Here is a 20,607-nt window from a genome sequence, read left to right as displayed (position 1 = left end):
GAGCAGCTATGCTTCACTATATGAAAGTTATATTGCTAGTAGATGCCTTGTTTTCTCCCTCATTCTTGGAAAATTTTGTCTTAAATATGACTACGTGATCATGTTGAGTTTTATTGTTATAAGGGTGCAGCCGCAGAGGACCAGCTAGAGGTAGTAATCTTTGAACTGACTTGCGTAGTGTGGTGCTGGAATGAGTATATAAATAAACATGCAAACTCTTAAAAGAATAATCAAACACAGAGTGCTCTAGCACGTACAAACAAGAACATGGACAAATCCCCGAGGGTAATTCCTGAATCGCAGAAAGATGACGATGAAACTATGAGAAGTGAGCCTAACTACAGAGGAATTAAGGCAATGCCTTACATCGTAGGTAACGATTACAGTCTCAGACAGCTTACATTTGTTTAATTTGATTGATAATGCAATTATATCTTGTTCAAGTTTCTGCTTGAGTTGCAGTAGATATGACATTCTTTTTGTTTTTAATTTGCAGGAAACGAGACGTTTGAGAAGCTGGGGACAATCGGGACTTCATCTAACTTCCTAGTGTACCTCACTTCTGTCTTCCACATGAAGACCATAACTGCAACAAATCTCAACAATATCTTCCAGGGAACTTGTAATTTTGGTACCATCATAGGAGCTTTCCTTTCAGACACTTACTTTGGTCGTTACAAAACACTTGGATTCGCCTCAATATCTTCTTTCACGGTACAGAGTCTTTTTAGCAAATTTCATGTCAGTATAGTGTCAATGTGTAATGAGATATAATGTGTTTTTTATTTTTGAAAAATCAGGGGATGCTTTTTTTAACTCTAACAGCAGCAGTTTCGAAGCTCCATCCACCAAGCTGTGGGAAAGAAGAAACTAGCATATGCCAAGGACCAACAACAGGGCAAATGGCTTTTCTGTTAAGCTCTTTTGCACTTCTAGTTGTTGGTGGTTCAGGGATTCGGCCATGTAACTTAGCCTTTGGCGCGGATCAGTTTAATCCCAATACAGACTCTGGAAGAAAAGGCATCAATAGTTTCTTTAATTGGTACTACTTCACCTATACTTTTGCTGTGATGGTGTCCTTGACGATCATAGTGTATGTGCAGTCCAATATCAGCTGGTCTATCGGATTAGGAATTCCCACACTCCTTATGTTCTTTTCTTGTGTATTCTTCTTTGTTGGCACTAACATATATGTCATAGTATTGCCACAAGGTAGTCCTTTGCTTGCTGTGGTGCAAGTCATTGTGGCCGCTATCAAGAAGAGGGGATTAGAGTCACCGGAGCAACCATGGCTTACCCTTTTTGACTATATACCAAAAAGTTCCACCAACTCAAGATTATCATACACAGATCAATTCAGGTAATGACCCAAAGATGAGCAATTCCTATTCTATTATACATTTGTTTGCTGGTGATTTTTCCCTGACAAACTGAACTTAACCATCCAGATTCTTGGACAAAGCGGCAGTTAGAACTCTAGAAGACGAACTGAAGATAGATGGATCAGCAGCGGATCCATGGAGACTTTGCACCATCCAGCAAGTGGAAGAAGTGAAATGCTTGTTAAGATTAGTTCCAATATGGTTTGCTATCCTCATATACCATGTAGCATTCATCCAACAGAACAACTACCTAGTCTTTCAAGCCCTTCAATCCGACAGACGCCTCATCAAAAGCAGTACATTCAAGATTCCAGCTGCAACTTATATTGTATTCACCATGATAACACTCACTATCTGGATTCCCATTTATGACAGAATCATCGTTCCTTTCCTCAGAAAATTCACAGGAAAAGAAGGCGGTATTACTGTGCTCCAAAGAATGGGCATTGGAATTGTTTTATCTAGTCTAAGTCTATTTGTATCAGCCTTAATCGAATCCAAAAGAAGAACATGGGCCCTAACTAGGCCAACACTAGGAATTGAACCAAGAAAAGGCACAATTTCTTCAATGTCTGGCTATTGGTTCATCCCACAGTTAATTGTAGCAGGACTTTCCGAAGGATTCTTCATGATAGGACAAAATGAACTCTTTTACAAGCAAAGCCCAGAGAACATGAAGAGTATAGCCACATCATGTCTCTTCTGTGCATCTGCTGTATCGAGTTATTTGAGTAGCTTCATGCAAACAATGGTTCAGAAAATGACAGAAGGTAAAGGTAAGCCCGGGTGGTTAGCAGAAGACCTTAACCAGGGAAGATTAGACTATTTTTACTACATCATCGTCGCACTTGAAGCCTTGAATCTGGCCTATTTCATAATCTGTGGCAAGTGGTACAAGTATAAAACAGCAAGCAAAGACACCACCCCTGACCCTGGAGTTGCATTGGAAGAATTAAAATCCGAAAAGCCTCTTGTTTGATGCATCAATGTACTATTATATCCAAAGAAGAAGAGTCTGCATGCATGCACACTCTTATATACATGCATGCTCTCTGTTCTTGATCAATCAACAAAGCTTAAGCCTTTTCTAATTATTACCTAGTTCTTAAAATCTTACACGAAAGATAAATTTAAAAACCGTCATAGTTCTCTCAATTATCTTTTTTTTTTTAAAATGAAATGTGAGAAATCTCTCTATCGATCAATATTAGTAGAATGAAAGCAGTAGTGTGAAAAAATAGCCATGCAAATTTTAGTAAATTCCTTGCAAATAGCATGGCTGGTGACCATTAATCATCATTTTTCACTAAATGAGTAAATTAACTGCAAGGACACCAAAAGATGCAACATATCTTGCGTGATCTTCAAACGTGCCAAATTAAACCATTCACATTTCCCCTTCTTTTTTTGTGGCCTATATATGAGCAAAGAGACATGGGATTTCATTTGATTCGTCTCAGAAAAAGTTTCAGGGTCCCTGAGTCTGCAAGAACAAGGTTAGTTTCTCTGGACATTTCTGGAGAAACTAATCGGTTCTTAAAGTTGCCTTAGTATTCATTCAACCTGCTACGATTAGCCTCTTTGTCGCGGCTAATTGTAGCAGAGAATTACATAGATTTGTCGTCCGGGAAACGTAGAAAGAAATTGTAGCAAATTTGAATATTTCTTCAAGCCATGGATAAGGAGGAGATGGAAACAATAAATACAAGTTATGAGAAGATTGTCCCAATTAAGGACCAGGAAAATGATGAACCTCAGGTCAACTACAGAGGGATCAAAGCCATGCCATATATCATAGGTATTTAAATCAAGATTTTTTTACATTAGGGCCTGTTTTTTGTTCAGATGTTTAATGACATGCTGACATTTTTTGTGATTTTTCCAGGAAACGAGACATTCGAGAAGCTGGGATCTATGGGGCTCCTGGTGAACCTCGTGATGTATCTAAGCAGCGTTTTCAATATGAAGAACATACAGGCGACGACTCTCATGAGTGCATTCCAAGGCACGACGAACTTGGCTACCATAGTTGGCGCTTTTCTTTCTGATACCTACTTTGGGCGCTACAAGACCATTGCATTTGCATCAATTGCATCTTTTATGGTACTTATTTTCCCGTGTCTTCTAGATTCGTGTTCTTAACAACCACTTTTTAGCTAGGTGGTGGATTTCTATTTGCTCCAATCTCATTAATAACGATGCACAAAGTAGTTGTTAGTGTGTGCCCATGTGAACACAGTAGAAAGACGAAAGACCCTAAAAACAATACTCACATTTTATGCTTTGTATCAGATGCTATAAGTACTTATTGTTTGTGAATGAAGGGATTAGCTGCAATCAATTTAACAGCCGCGGTGAGCTGGCTGCATCCTCCCCCATGTGGATCAGAGGAGGTGTGCACCGGACCAACTTCATTCCAAATGGCTTTTCTGCTCTGTGGCTTCGGCCTAATGGTGATCGGAGCTGGTGGCATCCGTCCCTGCAACATGGCCTTTGGAGCCGACCAGTTCAATCCCAACACTGAATCCGGGAAGAGGGGGGTTAATAGTTTCGTCAATTGGTACTTCATCACTCTGACATTTGCTCAAATGGTGAGTGTCACCATCGTCGTCTATATCCAAACAGTGATCGGCTGGTCCATAGGTCTGGCAATTCCCACCTTTTTCATGTTCGTGTCATGTCTACTCTTCTTCTTTGGATCAAAAATATACGTCAAGGTCAAGGCCGAGGGCAGCCCGATGACAAGTGTGGTTCGAGTCCTTGTGGTTGCCTTCAAGAAAAGACATTTGCCACCTCAACCGTCCCATTGTCTCTACAACTATGCACCTCCCAAGTCTATCAGTTCTAAGCTCCCCCACACCAGACAATTTAGGCAAGTACCTATTCAAAATTGACTTGATTTTCAATTTGTTACAGATATAGTGGCTGTTTGTTTACCGGGAATAGAAGTTGCTTCTGGATTCTGCTTTTCTGACCCGTTTGTGTTAAGAAGTTGAGAATGCTAGTTTTTCTCTCAAAGATTCTATATCTTTTCCAAACACTTTATTAATTTATTTACTTCTCACTTCTACTCCATTGTCTGATTAATCTTGGTATATTATCAGGTTTCTTGACAAAGCAGCTATCGCGACACAAGAGGACAAAATCAATGCAGATGGTACACCATCGAAACCATGGAACCTCTGCAGTTTGCAGCAAGTAGAAGCTGTAAAATGCCTTATCCGCGTATTACCTATATGGGCCTGCGGCATCATCTACACAGCTGCCACAGCTCAACAGCACCAATTTATCGTCTTCCAAGCCCTGCAAAGCGACAGGCGTGTTGGCCACAGCGGTTTCATGATCCCACCAGCCAGCTACGTGGTCTTTGTCATGCTCAGCTGCACCATCTTCCTGACCATCTACGACAGAATCATAGTCCCCCAACTCCGTAAAATCACCGGAAAGGACGCAGGAATCACAATCCTACAAAGAATCGGATGTGGTATCTTCCTCACAATAGCAGTTTCCCTCTTATCAGCCTACGTTGAAATCAAGAGAAAGCACTTGGCTCTGACAGAGCCAACTGTGGGAATAGCCCCTCATCATGGCCCGATTTCATCGATGTCAGGACTATGGTTAGTCCCTCAGCTGACACTCAATGGAATAGCTGAAGCCTTCACTTCAGTGGCCTTAGTGGAGTTTTACTACAAGGAGTTCCCGGAGAACATGAAAAGCATAGGAGGCTCATTCTACTGCTGCGGAATGGCTGCTGGTAGTTACTTCTATGGCTTTCTCATCGGAACGGTTCACATGACCACAAAACAGACTGCTGGTGGAGACTGGTTGGCAGAAGATCTTAACAAGGGCAGCCTGGAATATTTCTATTACCTCTTGGCTGCACTTTCTGTCCTCAATGCAGCTGTTTTTCTTGTTACTTCCAGTTGGTACAAGTACAAAGGGACCCCAGATGATGAAACTCTTTCAGTTGAGCTGGAACCTAAACAAATGGAATAATCAAGCTATTCCTTTCAAGCCTGAATGCATGTTATTGTTATTTTGGTAATATAAAGGTTCCTTCATCTCAATTACTTGAACCAGAGTTTTTTCTGGATGTTTCTTTTTTGCTACTTAGGTTTTTCTGAATAGTTCTTTTTCCAGGATGACGTAATCCAAATGACTGATTTTAATTGGTTGGTTTATACGTTTACACGTCTAGAGTAAATAGTACTAATCAAATATTCTCAAACTAAAGGGCAATGCTAGGTGCCCCAAATTTTTTTACCAAATTGTTTTACCAAATGATGTGGCGGACAAGTGGATGATTGTGATTGGGTGATTGGTGTATATACAAGGGGTCTCATTATTATTGGAGAAAATGCGGCCAATCAGAATTTGACATGTCATTTGGTAAAAAAATTTGGGACAACTTTTTGGGGTTTCTAGCATTTTCCCAAACTAAAATTTGAAGAAAATATTGAGAATAATTTTTGAGTAATAAACAACAACAGTCCATATATAATGACAAACCTAAAGAGAAATTAACATTATTCAACATAGTTACTAAAACCATAATGTATGTTTTATCTGTTGTGGAAGATTACTACAATTAAACCTCGACTAAGTAATATCCGATAAAGTAATAACCTCGTTTAAATAATAATTTTTGTCGGTCTCAACTTGGGTCAGTGTGCTAAAGTAATATTTTCGCTAAAAGCATAAGATAATAAAAATTTAAAAATTCATTAAAGACCCAAGTAATATGTAAAGTAATATTAATTCATGAATTAAATATGTATTGTATATGAATTACTAAATTTAGTTCTTTTTGAAATAGGAATCTATAGCAGCTTGTGTATTCTTTCCACCAATGCCAAAATTAATCTTATCCTGACTTTATGTAAAGCATAAACTCCTCCCGATGTGTTTTGGTCAAGTTGTAACAAATAATTGTTTAAAGTGTTGATTGCCTGAAGTACTTCCTTTAATGACACGCTTGGGATGGGATGACATTGCTATCGTCTAGTTCACCATCACTCCCTTCGTTGGTGTTTATTACCGACTCAATGATTTTTTTCATCGGTAGGTGACTCCATAATTGTATCATTTTCGCTTGGATAATTCAATAGATGCTCCACATCTATCACATTCCTGTATCGTAAATCGGAGATAGCTTCATTTGTTCCTTCGACACCTTCATTTATTTCACCAAGTTTTTGTTCATCATTTTTTTCTGAACGAATATTGCAATGCCGAAAAAATAATTTGCAATTGTGGTCATTTTCACATCAATATTCCAAGCCATATAACTAATTATTATAAAAGTAATTTTAAATCAAATACATTGCATGTGAGTGATTCTTGTTTTTAAAAATAATGGATTATAATTTATAAATATATTATAGAAATGCGGTAAAATAATAAAATATTACTTTATCGATAAAGTAATAAAATATTATTATATCGATAAAATAATAAATTAGGTAAAGTAATATTTTTCTCCGGTCCCAAGATATTAATTTAAAGAAATTTAACTGTATGTCTCGTCAGAGAGAAGGATCCGGAGAGGGTAATAATATAAGAATAAAGAAATTGTTTTCGTGTCCTAATCCTAGAAAAATAGGCAGTGATAGAGCTAGTACTTTTAGAAAGAGAAGTGTACCTGTACTAGAAAGTATGTAAACATTGCAAGCCTAAATAGGTATTAACCTCAGAGGCAGAAGGTAGATATTGTATGCTTAGAGAACCTTACTATATAAAGTAAAAAGTATAGACATAATATATGATTGCTCTATATCCCAGTTTAGTTGTATTGCTGGGGATTGCAAATCCCTGAAATGACCGAAGAACAATTTATATAAACATGGAAAACGAAAATGGACATGAAAAGCCGACCTACGAGCTCAAGGGAAAGCACAGTTTTCGCTATGCTTGAGGATAGCCTAAGTACATATTTAGTTACTTAGACGGTGTATGATTGCTGAATTGTATCGATGTCAAGACCCTTCAATCTCACAACTGATTCGACGTGACCCTTGAGTGTGTGTAGTTCCCTTAACCTGCACGTAAACAATGTGGATCAATATACTTTTCTTTCATATCCCCAAACCAACTAGACTGCTGATTTTGATCAAGCTACTTGCCTGGCAATTTCGGCTCTCCTTTTAGCTTCCTCGGCCATTTGATTGAGCTCGGTGAAATTTGATTTGTCATTAAACATCTTGGTGTCAGGTACTTCAAGCCCGTGGAGGGTTCTCTGGGCATGTGCCCATTTAAGCTCCCGCTGTTCCTTTCCAAAATCCTTTTGCCTCGTAAAAGCAACCTGCCCCCCAAAAAAAATATGTTTTTAGAAAAGGAACATTGTAAACAAGTAAATATGTAAAGCATGTCAACTGTCTGATTTGGGTATATCGGACAGCAACTCTTACCCTCCGCTCTAGAACAAGATCCCAGGCTCTTCCACTTAGAGCATATCTGATAAAGAACTTTATGATGTCAAGGGGGAAGTAGAAGATGATATTGTAAAGCCAAATTACACCAGCCCATCCCCATCCGATTCCTTCGATTGCAGCAAAATTCCAGTTCGCATAAACCGCAATCAAGGTAGCAATCTGATTGTCAAAGAAATCAGAACTAAGAATCATTTCCATACATCTATAACAGTACCCTTAATGTGAAAGGATAATTGCCTCACCAATTGAGCAACTGCAAATGCCGCAACAAGCAACAAACCAGGACGCTCTACAAAAGACCAACTTCGGGATCTTGTTACAAATATAAGTGCCTGACTTATAGTGCTTACTTGAAGATATATAGCAGAAGCAAGCTTCTTAAAGTCATCGTGGGCGGTCTTCTCGAGTGAACTTACCCCAAATGTATTCTTATATGTCAGAGAAAAAAATTGTCAGTACAACTGAACTGTCCTGCCATCACTGAAATGTTAACTTGACTAAATAGATGCTGATTAGAAAAAAGAAGAAAAGAAAATTAAAGGTGTTTGGCAAGCACAAAACTAAAAGGCCTTAGAGCAACTCCAACCCAACGCCAAAACACCATTTTGGTGTCATATTTGGTGTCAAATTCACTCCAACCCAACACCAAATTGGTGTAAAGTTGACACCAAATGAATTGGTTGACACCAAATTTGGTGTCAAGTATTGATTTGGTGTAACTTTTACACCAAATTTGGAGTTTTTCAAAATACCTTCTATACCCTCACATATGTTAATGAAAACAAAATTATTCCATCTATGTCCCATTAAAGTTGTTTTATGTTATGTTATTTATTCTTCAATCATAATTGTTTTAAATTTTCTTTCTTTACTATTTTGCTCAAGTTTTTTATTTATTTCCAAATATCAATAAATTTATATTCTTATATAGAAGATATGTTTTTTAAATAGGTTTGATTCAAAAATAAAATACACAATGATTAAAATATAAATTAAATAAAACTAAAAAGTTTGCATTACTTTTGCATGAAACCACGATTACATGACCTGCCTATGCATCTATGCAGTACACCATCTGAAGAAACAGCAGCATGATAATAACTAGTTTTCTGAAAAATCATCCAGAGAACCTCCAAACTTTTTCAAATATTCATTCAGGAATCTCATTTTGAACTTCGCAACGCCTTGATCGAGCACATATGGGAAGAGCACGAGAATTCATATAATTAAGTTGTCCTCTTAAATTTATTAATAAATTTATAATTATTTTAGGTCTTTGTTTATTGAACATGTTAAAATTTAAGTACAAATTCAATATTGATATAAATAACTTAAAAAGGGAGAATATTCCATTTAATGTGTAAAAGATTCTTTTTGGTGTAGGATATGGTGTTGATGGGTTGGAGTGAAATTTTGATTTGGTGTAGTTTTCACACCAAATTGGTGTCTTTTTCACACCAAAATAGTGTCATGGGTTGGAGATGGTCTAATAAGAAAATAAGCCAGCTCAAAGAACAACACACATTGCAGCATAAGAAATTTAATAATAGATATCGTGCTTTAAAGGATTTAATATTAACTGTCTCTTTAACAAAAAAAGAAAATATCAACTGATCAGAAATTGATATAGGAAATGGTATAAGAAAGTGATGGTTGGCAGGTAGCTTCCTTACCGGAAAGAAGTTTGTTTTATATGCAGCCCAGAAGAATATAACTGTCATCATTGCCAAGTAACTACCAAGAACAATACCAGTGGTAAAAATCTCAGCAAGCTTCCAGCTATCGGGCAGAGGAGATGGTTTCACCCTGTCCTTCGAAATTGTCATGATAGTACCTGGTATCGAAAACTACTAATTAGCCGAAAGCAGGAATTTCATCATTTTAGTAAATCTTTACAGATTTTAAAAACTAATTTGGAGCAAGAACTGCACGAACTGATTTGTTATTACTTAACAACTTCTCCTGATAATTTCTATTGTTAAACTCAATTCTGCGAGAGGCTTTGTTATTACTTAAGAACTTCTCCTGATAATTTCTACTGTTAAACTCAATTCTGCGAGAGGTTTAAAACTTAAGAGATTTGTCTGAGAGTCAAAATTTTCTGCAAGTGTTTAAGGAGAAGAAGATGCTTGAGTGTCGCGGAAGGAAGAACATACCATCATTAAGAATTGCAATGATTAGCACCATAAAGGGTGGGAAATCAAATTTCCATATCAGGGCTAGCAGCATAAAGCCAACCTGTTGCAAAACAAAAAGAACAAAAAGGAGAGAAAATTAAATCATATAATGATATAGGCATTGCACTCCAGCAACCAAAAATAATGACCATAAAAAACTATTAAACAAAGGATGGGGGCGGAGAGAACAACACCAGATAACTTACCACGATACGAATTGTAATAGAAACTGCATATATCTGTCAAAAAATAGAAGATATAAATGTGGTGAGTTCAGGTGTAAAAGTATCAGATTAAGAAGATATATATGTCTGAGACGTCACAGTAGTAAATCAAGTCTAGACGCTCAATCATAAACCACCAGGACATAAGATATATAGTAACAAGTCTCTATCACATAATTAAAATTGAGGATCACCGTATAGTTTTTCATTCTTTGGAAGATTGCACGACTGGTCAAGACAGCACTAATGATAACACTGAGTCCCGGTTCAGTAAGTACGATATCAGAAGCACTACGTGCTGCATCAGTTGCATCAGCCACAGCAATTCCTATATCAGCCTTTTTAAGAGCAGGAGCATCATTTACTCCATCACCAGTCATTCCACAGATGTGTTTCCTAGCTTGTAAGCGCTTCACTATCTCATATTTGTGCTCTGAAACAATATTAAACCATGAGAGCAACCCAAAACATAGTGCGAAACCTATGCAAACAAAACATTTTAACTTCCCACCAGTACAAATGAAATGTGAGAAAAACATGTGCTAGCGGACCTGGAAAAACTCCAGCAAAACCATCTGCTTTCTCTATGAGCTCATCAATTGGTAAGGCAGCAATTGACTCATCTTTGTTCTGTCCCAACAAAGCCGAAGAAGGATACATGTTGGTCCCCATACCTAAGCGACGACCGGTTTCTTTTCCTATGGCCAATTGATCCCCTGTTACAAGTTTCAAGTTCAGAAATGGAAGGTTAATATCAATAAAGAAATATATAAAACTGATGGTAAGTACTGGAAAATTCAATGATGTTTCGGGTTGCCACTTATTTCCAGATGCAACTAAACAAAAGGATATATAACAGGAGCTTGTTCTATTTAAAAAAATTTCGGTCCATAAGGTTAAATTTGCAACCATGTCACCAACACCTAGGATTGACTCATTAATACATATTATATGCGGAAATAATGTTATAATTCCATACCTATTTCACTACAAATTAATTTATTTTTTATATGTGTTTTGACTTTTTTAATCACAAAGCTTTAATTAAAGCCACCTCACTTGAAGTTCATATTAATAATTTCAGAGTTGAGGGAGATATTTTTCTTGTTGATGTGGATTTTTTAGCACTTCCTCCAACTAATTACATGTTAATGGCATAGATGAATTAAACAAGTACCTGTGATCATCTTTACATTTACACCAAGATTTAATGCTCTCCTAATTGTTTCTGCACTGTCATGCCTTGGCGGATCAAAGAGAGGCATGAGACCTACAAACTGCCATGGGCCACCAGCACTCTCCTTCCTTCTCTCGGGAACTTCCTGCATGGATACAACGAAGTGCAAAACTGAGAACTGAGAAGTGCTATAAGAAGATAGTGGAAATAGAATTTTACATCAAATAGGTCCAAAAAAAGAAAAAAGAAGGAACCAATTACCTGGTAAGCTACAGCAAGTGACCGCAACCCTCGCTCTGCAAACTTATCAATTATAGAATGAACCCTGCGTTCTATATCTGACTTGTTGTGGGCGAGATGCAAAATCTAAAAAGCCATATAAAAAAAATAAAAATTAAAGCTAATTAATTAGACAAGATAATATGATCATAGGCGTAAATATTCGGAATATATAACAATACCTGTTCTGGAGCACCTTTGCTGACGCGATGCATTTTACCTTCACTGTCAAGATAGGTCAAAGCTGTACGCTTGTCAGTGGGATTGAACGGAAGGAAGTGAAGTTCTTGAACACCAGCACGTGCCTGCCAGAGGTGATAACTCCCTTGGTGAGTCAGCATGACTTATTAAAAGATGTGTAAACCAAATGGAACTTGTGCTACTCGATAGTTTACCTCTTTTGGATCAGCTAGCATGTTAACTATGGCGGTGTCTATGGCATCTTGGTTTTCTGTCCGGGAGGCTCGAGCTGCCATCAAAACAACAGTATCTGCATCCACTCCTTTGGCAAATACCTATGGAGAACAGATAAGGTTCAAGTTCAAAGGACAAGCAACTATTAACTTATAACCACAGCGATCGACAAGAATCAAACCTCGATAAGATTTTTGTCAACCGTAAGCTTGTTTAGTGTCAAAGTTCCAGTTTTATCACTGCAAAGAACATCCATTCCTGCCATCTCTTCAATTGCTGTCATTCTTTTTGTGATTGCACCCTATTGTTGTTAACGCATACTTTCAGCACCAGATTTCCTAAATTACACTACTTGAAGCAACAAGGGAACATAGCAAACCTGTTGGGCCAAACGGTGAGAACCAATTGCCATTGTTACAGACAAAACAGTGGGCATTGCAATCGGAATTCCACCAATCAAAAGCACAAGAAGATTGTCAATCCCAGGGCGATATTTTCTATCTTGAATGGGGTATTGTACGATAACCTCTATAATCATTCCCACAGCAATTGAGCATATACAAAAGTTTCCAATTGCAGTTAAAACCTGTCAAATGGAAATATAATTACAACTGACTTTAAGGAGAAAGAAAATAAAGAACAAAAAGAACTGCATTTACTTGCCTTCTGAAAGTGGCCCACTTGGTTAGTGGAATCTACTAGGTGAGCGGCCTTTCCAAAGAAGGTATGAACCCCGGTGGCAATGACCACAGCCTCAAGCTCTCCCTGCTTGCACGTAGAACCAGAATACACACCATCCCCAGGGCCTTTAGTCACCGGAAGAGACTCGCCAGTCAAAGCAGACTGCACAATATGAATAATACATTCAGGCAAATGTGATGTAGAAAGACAGCTAAGAACCAAATTTCAACAGAATAGTTACCTGGTCAATTTTCAAGGGATCGCCTTCAAGAAGACGAGCATCCGCAGGAACAATATCTCCAAGTTTTATACTGATAATGTCCCCAGGCACCAAAACAGAAGCATCTTCCTCGTTCCACTTTCCATCTCGGAGAACCTTTATTATAATGATAATTAACCAATTAAGCTCTAATATTTTAAGACACAGCTACATTTGCTATTGAAAATTGAGGTTCTTGCATTCTGTTGGGACGTGAAGACAAAGTGGTTGAACAGTGGAAGTAAAATTTTGTTCAGAATTTTATACCTTGGCTTTTGGAGCAAGACGTGCCATTAGAGCAGCTGCCGCATTTCCTGCATTATTTTCCTCGATAAAACTAATAGTTGAGTTAATCACAAGCAAAGTAATGATACCAACGAAATCTTGCCAATCAGGTGGCTTTCCCTGCAAGATCATAAACAATAAATGGTTGGTAAAATGTTTTGCAACCTACTATAATTGCATATGAAACAAGGGAGAGTCTTTCAATTTGTAAATCAAATAGACAGTCTTACGCCTCCGTTAGCAAGAGCAATTGCCATGATTGCAGCAGCTTCCATAACCCATGACAAAGGATTCCACATAAACCCCAAAAACTTCAAGAATTTCCTTTCCTGCACACAACCAAAACACATACCATATCATCAAGATAAAGCACTACAAGCACCCAAAAAAACCATAAAGAGCTACAAATAAAACATAAAGCAAAGTTGTAAATTCAATGTTGCCAACATTAAGATTAAACCACCACCTTGAGAAAATCATAACAATAAAGCTAATAACAATCATATGAACAACAGGATAGATTCCAAATTGAGAAAAACAACAGAGAAGAAAAAGTGGTCCCAAAAAAACATAAGTACCTTGACTTCCTCAAGCTTGTTATGTCCAAATATGGTTAATCTCTCTGCAGCACCAGAGCTAGTTAGACCATCTTTGCTACATCTCAGATTCTCGAAAACCTCCTCAATGGGAATGCTTTCCTGCACACACAAAGAGTACAAAATCATCAAAAAAACACACAGACACACACAAAAACTTCACAGCACACAGTTCACAGATCCATTACCAAATCAACTGTTTCCTTCAGCACAGCTTCAAGAACTTCAGGCTTATCTTCCATCTTTTTCTGCTTCAAATTGTCTATGAAATCGAAAAAAGATTACAACCCACTAATTTTCTACCTGAACTATAGCTACCAGCATAAAATTTCAAGAACCTGTAGTTAAAATTTCAAGAAATGAAAAGGAGACACTTTGCAATTATTGAAATATCAAAAAAAAAAAACCAAGGAAAGATTTGTAAAAGATAGATGAGGTAGACCCACCAACACCAAATCTACTTAGAAGAAGTGGAACAGCTCAGAGAGAAGAGGTAGTGTACTTAACTGTTACAAGCTCTTCTTGTGTTTACTGTTTTTTAAGCTGATATAAGCCTGGAAAACGAGGAGTGTTAAATATTATCCGGATACTTTTTTTTAAAATTTATTTTGTTACGTATTGAATACAATAAATCAAATCTTTTCAAGAACTTTTAATTATTAACTAAAATATTGGATTATGATTGTGATATCTAGTGCGAGTTAAGCAATATATGTAATAATTTTTTATTTGATTCAATTTTACATAAATGTTGGCTTCTGCTCACTCTTATGAAAGTAGTAGGATTCAATAAATATTCCCTCCCTCCCACCACATTCCTTACGTTAAGGCTTCACAAAAATATATTTATATTATATATTTATTTTTAAAAAAATCCTGAAAAAAAGTTTGACGTTTAAACTTTTATTTCAAAAAATGAAAAATTAAAAAAATATTATTGAACTATACTTTATAAGAGTCTCAAAATGCGTGTAAACAGTGAACGTAAACATCCTGGTGAGACGGAGAGAATATTAATTTAGGATAATGCGAAACTACTAAAAGAAAGAGGAAATCAGAAAGAATAATGTTGTGTTTGGCTGAGATGAATGATTTCGGAAGAAATGGAATGAATAATGAATTATATTATCGGCAATTGTTAACAAATTTCATTCCTTCTTCCATTCCATTCCTTACATTATGTGCTAGAGATCATACCTTCAATTTGAGATGGAATGCTCCATTCTCTCCTACCTTCAATTTTTTCTCAAATCTTATCATAGAAATTTTGCACTCACTTAAATTTATTTCAAAACTTCCCTCCTATCTCTATTAGTTTCAAATAATTTTACTCATTTCATTTTATTTCATTCCATTCTCCCCAACTAAACACAAACACAAGGATATAATAGATGCAGATTATGAAAAAACAGTATAAAATGTGATTGGAAATTGTTGGAAAACTGAATCAGGTCTTTGATGGGTGAACTATCCTACCTGCTTTATGGGTTCTGACTTATGAATATGTCTTTCATGAAAACAACTTATTTATTCATTTATGTTGTACCTGCTGTCAATTTTTCTAATTATTTTTATCCCAAACTAGTTCAATATAATTTAGATAAATTCAAATTTTATACCGACTTATTGGATTGTCTACAATTTTATGATATCTGAGTCTTGACTTATAGATGAGCTTTAAATTTGAATTTTCGGAAAATCTAATTAAAATCTAATATAGTTACTTTGATTCAGTTTATAAATCAAAATATACATATTTGAAGTTTTTTGTGTATTATAATTTGACAAATAGGTGAAGAAGAAAACTAGATTTTAAATTGATTAATTCAGCAACACCAATCATTATATTTTTAAAATTATATTCATTAAATATATATCTATTTACAAGTCTTATTTACATAATTATATCAAAAGACTTCCAAGAATATCATTTTGTAGGTCGTGTATATCCTTTAAACGTTTTTGTTATGTATAACGTCATAACAAGTGACTTTTTGAGTATATTACTCTGTCAGTCATGTATATCATTTCAATAATATATATCCTTTTTTCATTCTATTTTCTTATATCCTAAAATTATGTAATCGATAATTTTTAATATACTAAATACTCTTGTCTTGTATATAGTTTCAGTGATATGTATGTTAAAATATGTATTTTTATCCGACGTAGGAGGGAGATCCCATTTTTGTAAATGATGGTCCATAATTTATGGTAATAGTCTGATCACAAATTGTTTATCAAAGTTATAATATAACACTGGATAGAGTATTATTCAGACATATGTACCACGAGTTTATGAATAAGGTTTTACTTTCAAGCTATTTTACGTGATATTGCATTTTCTTTTTATACTTTAACCATCACTACTAAAAAAATAGACATTTTTGACCGTCAAACCGACCGACCACAGTGGTCGGACATTTCCGACCGACTTACTGACCAAACGAGATCGATCGGAAAAAAGTGGGTCATTTACGACCGCCGTTACCGACCAAAAAAGTTCGGTCGGTTATAAGTTGGTGTGGTCCCATTCACCAACGTTATTCAGCTAACATGGACGTCGCGTTACTAAATCTGACCGACTAATGTTTGACTGTCTATGGTCATTTCTGACCGTCTCGACTGTTTTAAAATAATTGATCAGTTTTTAGCTTGTTGTCGACTTGTGATTGGATCAATGGGGATGCGGTGGAGCCTAACTTTCATTTTTGACCGACGTCGGTCCGGAAAAGCAGGCGGAAATGACTTTGCTATTATTAAATTGCTATATTCTCTCACCAAGTCTTATTGTTATAACATTTGACGTTCTGTTAAACTATAGCTCCATAAATTATTTTTAAATTTTTTCTAAATAAAAATTCGATGTTTAAACCTTAATACAAAAAAGAAGAAGTTAAAAATAAATTATGAAACTAGATTTTATATTCACCTTAAATTGGAAAAAAAAACTGTGCAGTTGAAGATAAAAGGAGTATATTCTATTTATGATAGTGAAAAATTCATATCATATAAAAACCCGACCAATTTCATTCATTTTCGACCGAATTTGGCGGTCGGAAACGTCCGCTTTTCTTGTAGTGCATGTTCCTTTTGCCCGACGAGGGTTTAATTATTTTTAATAATTAATATACTTAAACCGATTGAATCACGTTTCGGGCTATTGAAACAAAATAAAAGGCAGTATAGAATTATTCTGAAATAAGTATATTCAAATTAATTTAATTTCAAATTTGAAAATTAAGATTCTTAAGTTTGTAAACACTTATTATACAGAAAAACGCCACTCATTTATTTCTTTATCAAAGAGTGTCTTTTCTGATTTGTTGAACACGTTCGTTTATCACGTTACCACGTTAGTCACCGAATACAAACTCCTCAACGTCTATTTAAGAAGCATTAAGTACTTCTTTATGGCGAAATTTGGGCATCTGATTTCTTTCCCATAAACTGCAAAAGGTGGATTATTTGAAATTTTGAATCATTGTTAATTAGTTTTAACAAAAATTGATATACAAAAAAATTACTATGCAGCATGACCAAAAAAAACCATGCACAAGTTATTTGAAATATCTTCTTTCTTAATATTTTTAGCTAATTATATTTATAAATTTTAAATTTTAAAATATAACATAATATGACTGTTAACCAGGTGCAATAATACTGATCAATACCTATTTTAAATACTCTTATAAAATAACAGTTTAATAACTTATTTTTAGAATATTTTTTTTAACAAAAATATGACATATCTTCAGTCACAAAAAATAAATTTTTAAAAATAAATTATATTTTATATTTTATAAAAATATTAAATTACGTGTTTGCGTCCCCGTCACACAATAAGATTAAATTTTGTATTTGCACATAAAGACCTCAGCACATAAAGACCTCAACAAATGTCCGTATTAGGATCTCTAATCACATGCAAATTAACTCACATATTATTTGTCCTTTCCATCAAACCAAATACATCCGTACGCTTGCTGAGTTGTTTTTTCTGTCAAGTGTTCTGTTAATCTTAATGGTTTGTTTTTTCCTTCTGTTTTTTAATTCAGAAAAGAAGTTAAAAATATTTGGAGTTTGGACTACTTGTTATTTTGTTTTCTTAACTTGAACTCCTGCTCCACTTGTAACTTGTAAGGATCAATTATTAAAAGCTAATTCCAGCTTCCAAGATGATCATGCGGCTAATTCGAAGCATTAGATTTGGATGCCACCTGTTAGGATTGTCTATATAATTTTACTATTACTACTACTATATTAGTAAGTCCCAGTCTCCCAGATCATATATAATTTGATTTCCCGTAATAATTAAAAATGCAACCTCTGGAGATTCGGATTCTAGTCTGTTGCCCCTTTTATTTAGATAGTGACAATTTCTATATATTCTAATTTTACTAGATAATTGTCCAAAGTATAATCTTTCTTTTGTATCACAAGCGCAAGCAAACATAAGAGCATTTCCAAAGGGGTTGGTTATAATGATCGGCAAATTGAAACTCAATATATTATGTAAAATTTGTTGAAACCGTAAGACATTATGTATCAATGGTATAATAGATGATGTGTACAGTGGTTAAGTATCATTTTTTAAAGGCACTGATAACTTATTTTTTTCGATAAGCTTTTTTTTCCGATAAGCTTAAAAAATTACTTATACTACTAAGGACTTTTAATATTATCATTCTTAATTTTCATCTTTACCCGTATTAATTATTTTAATTAATGAATATATTATTAATTATTATGCAAAATTTGATCTATAAACAATTAATATGTGGAACAAAATCTACATTCATTCGTGTGAATAAGCAAACTTGCAGAATTAATTATCAAATATTGTATTAAAAATAAAGATGGAGGTAAATTTTTGTTGGGCTTTGTATAATAAAATAAGACGAGTTAGGTATCATAAATTTTGTACATATGACTAATTTTAATTGGGTGGTTGATGAACAGTCATCATATATTGCCAAATAGATTTGAAAAGAAATTGAGACCCAACAATTTTTATAAAATAGATGAAGCTCATTTGAAATTTGTTATGTAGTCAAAATTAATCTAAACAACACTTATGTATTGTATTTAGCATTTTTTATAAAAAAGATGAAGCTCATTTAAAATTTGTTATGTAGTCAAAATTAAACCTAAATTAAACAACACTTATGTATCGTATTTAGCCCATCTTTATTTGAAAACCATATTATTAGGAAGTTGCAGAACTACAAAATCTTCAGTTTATTCAAACGTGTCACCATGCAAAATATATAAGTGTTAAAATAAGTAACTCGTTGAACTCATGGCGGGGAAATATCAAGGATTGTATCATTGTATGTGTTAACATCACGACTTCAACTAATCTTGGCTGAACTATATTGTACATAACTAAACAGATATGATATTTGATTTGTTTCGTATACCAGTTAAAAAGTGTTTCAGATATGATTACTTTGTTAGTGGTGCGTGACTCGTCTAATTATTCTGTCCTATATAGTACTTACAGCGCATGTTTGTTTTGGAGAACCAACTCCTGCTTCTCGCTTCTGTTTTTTTTTTAATCATTTGTGCAAATAAGTAGAAGTATTTTTAAAAAACTGAGAATGCTAACTTTTATCTTACTCTTTTCCAAACATTTTTTTAACTTATTTACTTCTCACTTCTCATCCATTTTTTTAATTTAGACAAAAAATCACTTTTTTTTAAATTTGCCAAACCGCCCCATAATCTCATATGTATCCATTAGCTTGATGATGTGATGCATTAGCTGAAATATCTTGCGGGTAGTTCATGAGACCTGAAATCAGTATGATTTTGACCATTTTAAATTTAGGTATTTAATTATAATAAGTAAAATTTTAAATCCATATTTCAAACCCCAAAAATTTTTTTAACTTTAAGCTCCGACTTATATTTAGGGGCCGTTTGGGTGAGCTTAAAATAAATGCTTATTGCTTAAAATAAATAAGTGGAGTAGAAGTTAGAAGCAAGATAAGATTTATAAGTGATTAAAGTGTTTGGGAAATAAGTAGAAGCCCTGAAACAAAAGTTAGCATTCCTATCTTTTTATAAGTGCTTCTTCACTTATTACACAAACGGTACGAATAAGTGCTCATAACTTATAATCCAGAAGCTGGACTTATAAGTGCCAGCCAAACACCCACTTAGTTTAAACCGACTTCTAACTTATTTCACGGATAAACATCTTTATGACTTAAAAATAAAAATTCTTAAAACGGCCAAGCAGACTCTATGGACTAATAAGTTTTGGCGGGGAGAGAAACTCTAATCACAATTCACAGGGCCCGGACCAAAACCTTGCGGCTGACTGATCGTTCGATATTGATTTTCAGGTATTAAAAAACGAAATTTCAAGAGATTCTCAATCGACTTGTGAAAGTTACGGCCGGGTTCATACATTCATTTGAAAACGATGCAGTGTAAAGTAAGGAGGGTTGTATATAAAAGGCTAGCTATCGGATGAGATGGAGAGCCAACTTTAAGTTTTAATAAAGGAAACGAAACAAAAAGAACCGACAATAACCTTTGATAAAATTTAAATAGTAAAAAGCTTATATTATTCACATGCATGCATGGTCCTGCTCATTCTTCATCTTCTCTTGCACTCCATTATTGTGCCCATCTCAATCAACTCAACAATTATACGGCTGGTTGTGTTTGTCTTTCTCTCTAAGTGGCTCT

At 35.0% G+C, this 20,607-nt stretch overlaps 3 protein-coding genes across 5 annotated transcripts; 2 read left to right on the top strand and 1 right to left on the bottom strand.

Moving 5' to 3' along the window:
* The first annotated feature begins 184 nt into the window (after positions 1-184).
* LOC108222062 (protein NRT1/ PTR FAMILY 2.11) lies at positions 185-2,474 on the top strand. The gene is made up of 4 exons (XM_017395950.2): positions 185-373; positions 497-714; positions 801-1,360; positions 1,449-2,474. Exons 1-4 carry the CDS (start codon positions 268-270, stop codon positions 2,359-2,361), a joined length of 1,797 nt encoding a protein of 598 aa, XP_017251439.1. The 5' UTR covers positions 185-267; the 3' UTR covers positions 2,362-2,474.
* Positions 2,475-2,830: 356 nt separating this feature from the next.
* LOC108222413 (protein NRT1/ PTR FAMILY 2.11-like) lies at positions 2,831-5,565 on the top strand. Its single transcript, XM_017396333.2, has 4 exons — positions 2,831-3,180; positions 3,268-3,485; positions 3,707-4,254; positions 4,487-5,565. Exons 1-4 carry the CDS (start codon positions 3,057-3,059, stop codon positions 5,376-5,378), a joined length of 1,782 nt encoding a protein of 593 aa, XP_017251822.1. The 5' UTR covers positions 2,831-3,056; the 3' UTR covers positions 5,379-5,565.
* A 1,520-nt stretch (positions 5,566-7,085) lies between these two features.
* Positions 7,086-14,472, bottom strand: LOC108222711 (plasma membrane ATPase 1). Of its 3 annotated transcripts, none has more exons than XM_064094114.1 (22): positions 14,352-14,472; positions 14,094-14,243; positions 13,888-14,007; positions 13,540-13,638; positions 13,292-13,429; positions 13,007-13,141; positions 12,748-12,927; positions 12,464-12,670; positions 12,266-12,385; positions 12,066-12,185; positions 11,853-11,975; positions 11,653-11,757; positions 11,392-11,536; positions 10,766-10,930; positions 10,409-10,647; positions 10,197-10,229; positions 9,970-10,051; positions 9,487-9,647; positions 8,056-8,241; positions 7,790-7,972; positions 7,505-7,683; positions 7,086-7,420 (listed from the first exon to the last, which is right to left on the bottom strand). In XM_064094114.1, the coding sequence occupies exons 2-22, from the start codon at positions 14,145-14,147 to the stop codon at positions 7,324-7,326; spliced, it is 2,871 nt and encodes a 956-aa protein (XP_063950184.1). In that variant the 5' UTR covers positions 14,148-14,243; positions 14,352-14,472; the 3' UTR covers positions 7,086-7,323. The 3 variants fall into 3 exon arrangements, with proteins under 3 accessions (XP_063950184.1, XP_063950186.1, XP_063950185.1); XM_064094116.1 differs by having other exon boundaries at positions 14,094-14,167; positions 14,413-14,449; XM_064094115.1 differs by having other exon boundaries at positions 14,094-14,167; positions 14,352-14,446.
* Between the last annotated feature and the right edge of the window lie 6,135 nt (positions 14,473-20,607).

Source organism: Daucus carota, chromosome 5 (genome assembly GCF_001625215.2).
Source record: "Daucus carota subsp. sativus chromosome 5, DH1 v3.0, whole genome shotgun sequence".
NCBI classification, from domain to species: Eukaryota; Viridiplantae; Streptophyta; class Magnoliopsida; order Apiales; family Apiaceae; genus Daucus; species Daucus carota.
This window is presented reverse-complemented; position numbering and strand designations above follow the sequence as displayed.

What these genes read in the sequence shown, in the direction of transcription:
- LOC108222062 (XM_017395950.2), top strand. Translation starts at nt 268, where the DNA reads ATGGACAAATCCCCGAGGGTAATTCCTGAATCGCAGAAAGATGACGAT. An exon ending in CCTCAATATCTTCTTTCACG is followed by an intron (nt 715 to 800) that starts GTACAGAGTCTT and finishes TTGAAAAATCAG; the next exon opens with GGGATGCTTTTTTTAACTCT. An exon ending in TCATACACAGATCAATTCAG is followed by an intron (nt 1,361 to 1,448) that starts GTAATGACCCAA and finishes TTAACCATCCAG; the next exon opens with ATTCTTGGACAAAGCGGCAG.
- LOC108222413 (XM_017396333.2), top strand. Translation starts at nt 3,057, where the DNA reads ATGGATAAGGAGGAGATGGAAACAATAAATACAAGTTATGAGAAGATT. An exon ending in CATCAATTGCATCTTTTATG is followed by an intron (nt 3,486 to 3,706) that starts GTACTTATTTTC and finishes TTGTGAATGAAG; the next exon opens with GGATTAGCTGCAATCAATTT. An exon ending in CCCCACACCAGACAATTTAG is followed by an intron (nt 4,255 to 4,486) that starts GCAAGTACCTAT and finishes GTATATTATCAG; the next exon opens with GTTTCTTGACAAAGCAGCTA.
- LOC108222711 (XM_064094114.1), bottom strand. Translation starts at nt 14,147, where the DNA reads ATGGAAGATAAGCCTGAAGTTCTTGAAGCTGTGCTGAAGGAAACAGTT. An exon ending in ATCCCTTGAAAATTGACCAG is followed by an intron (nt 12,928 to 13,006) that starts GTAACTATTCTG and finishes CATATTGTGCAG; the next exon opens with TCTGCTTTGACTGGCGAGTC. An exon ending in TTTTGCTGGAGTTTTTCCAG is followed by an intron (nt 10,648 to 10,765) that starts GTCCGCTAGCAC and finishes ATATTGTTTCAG; the next exon opens with AGCACAAATATGAGATAGTG.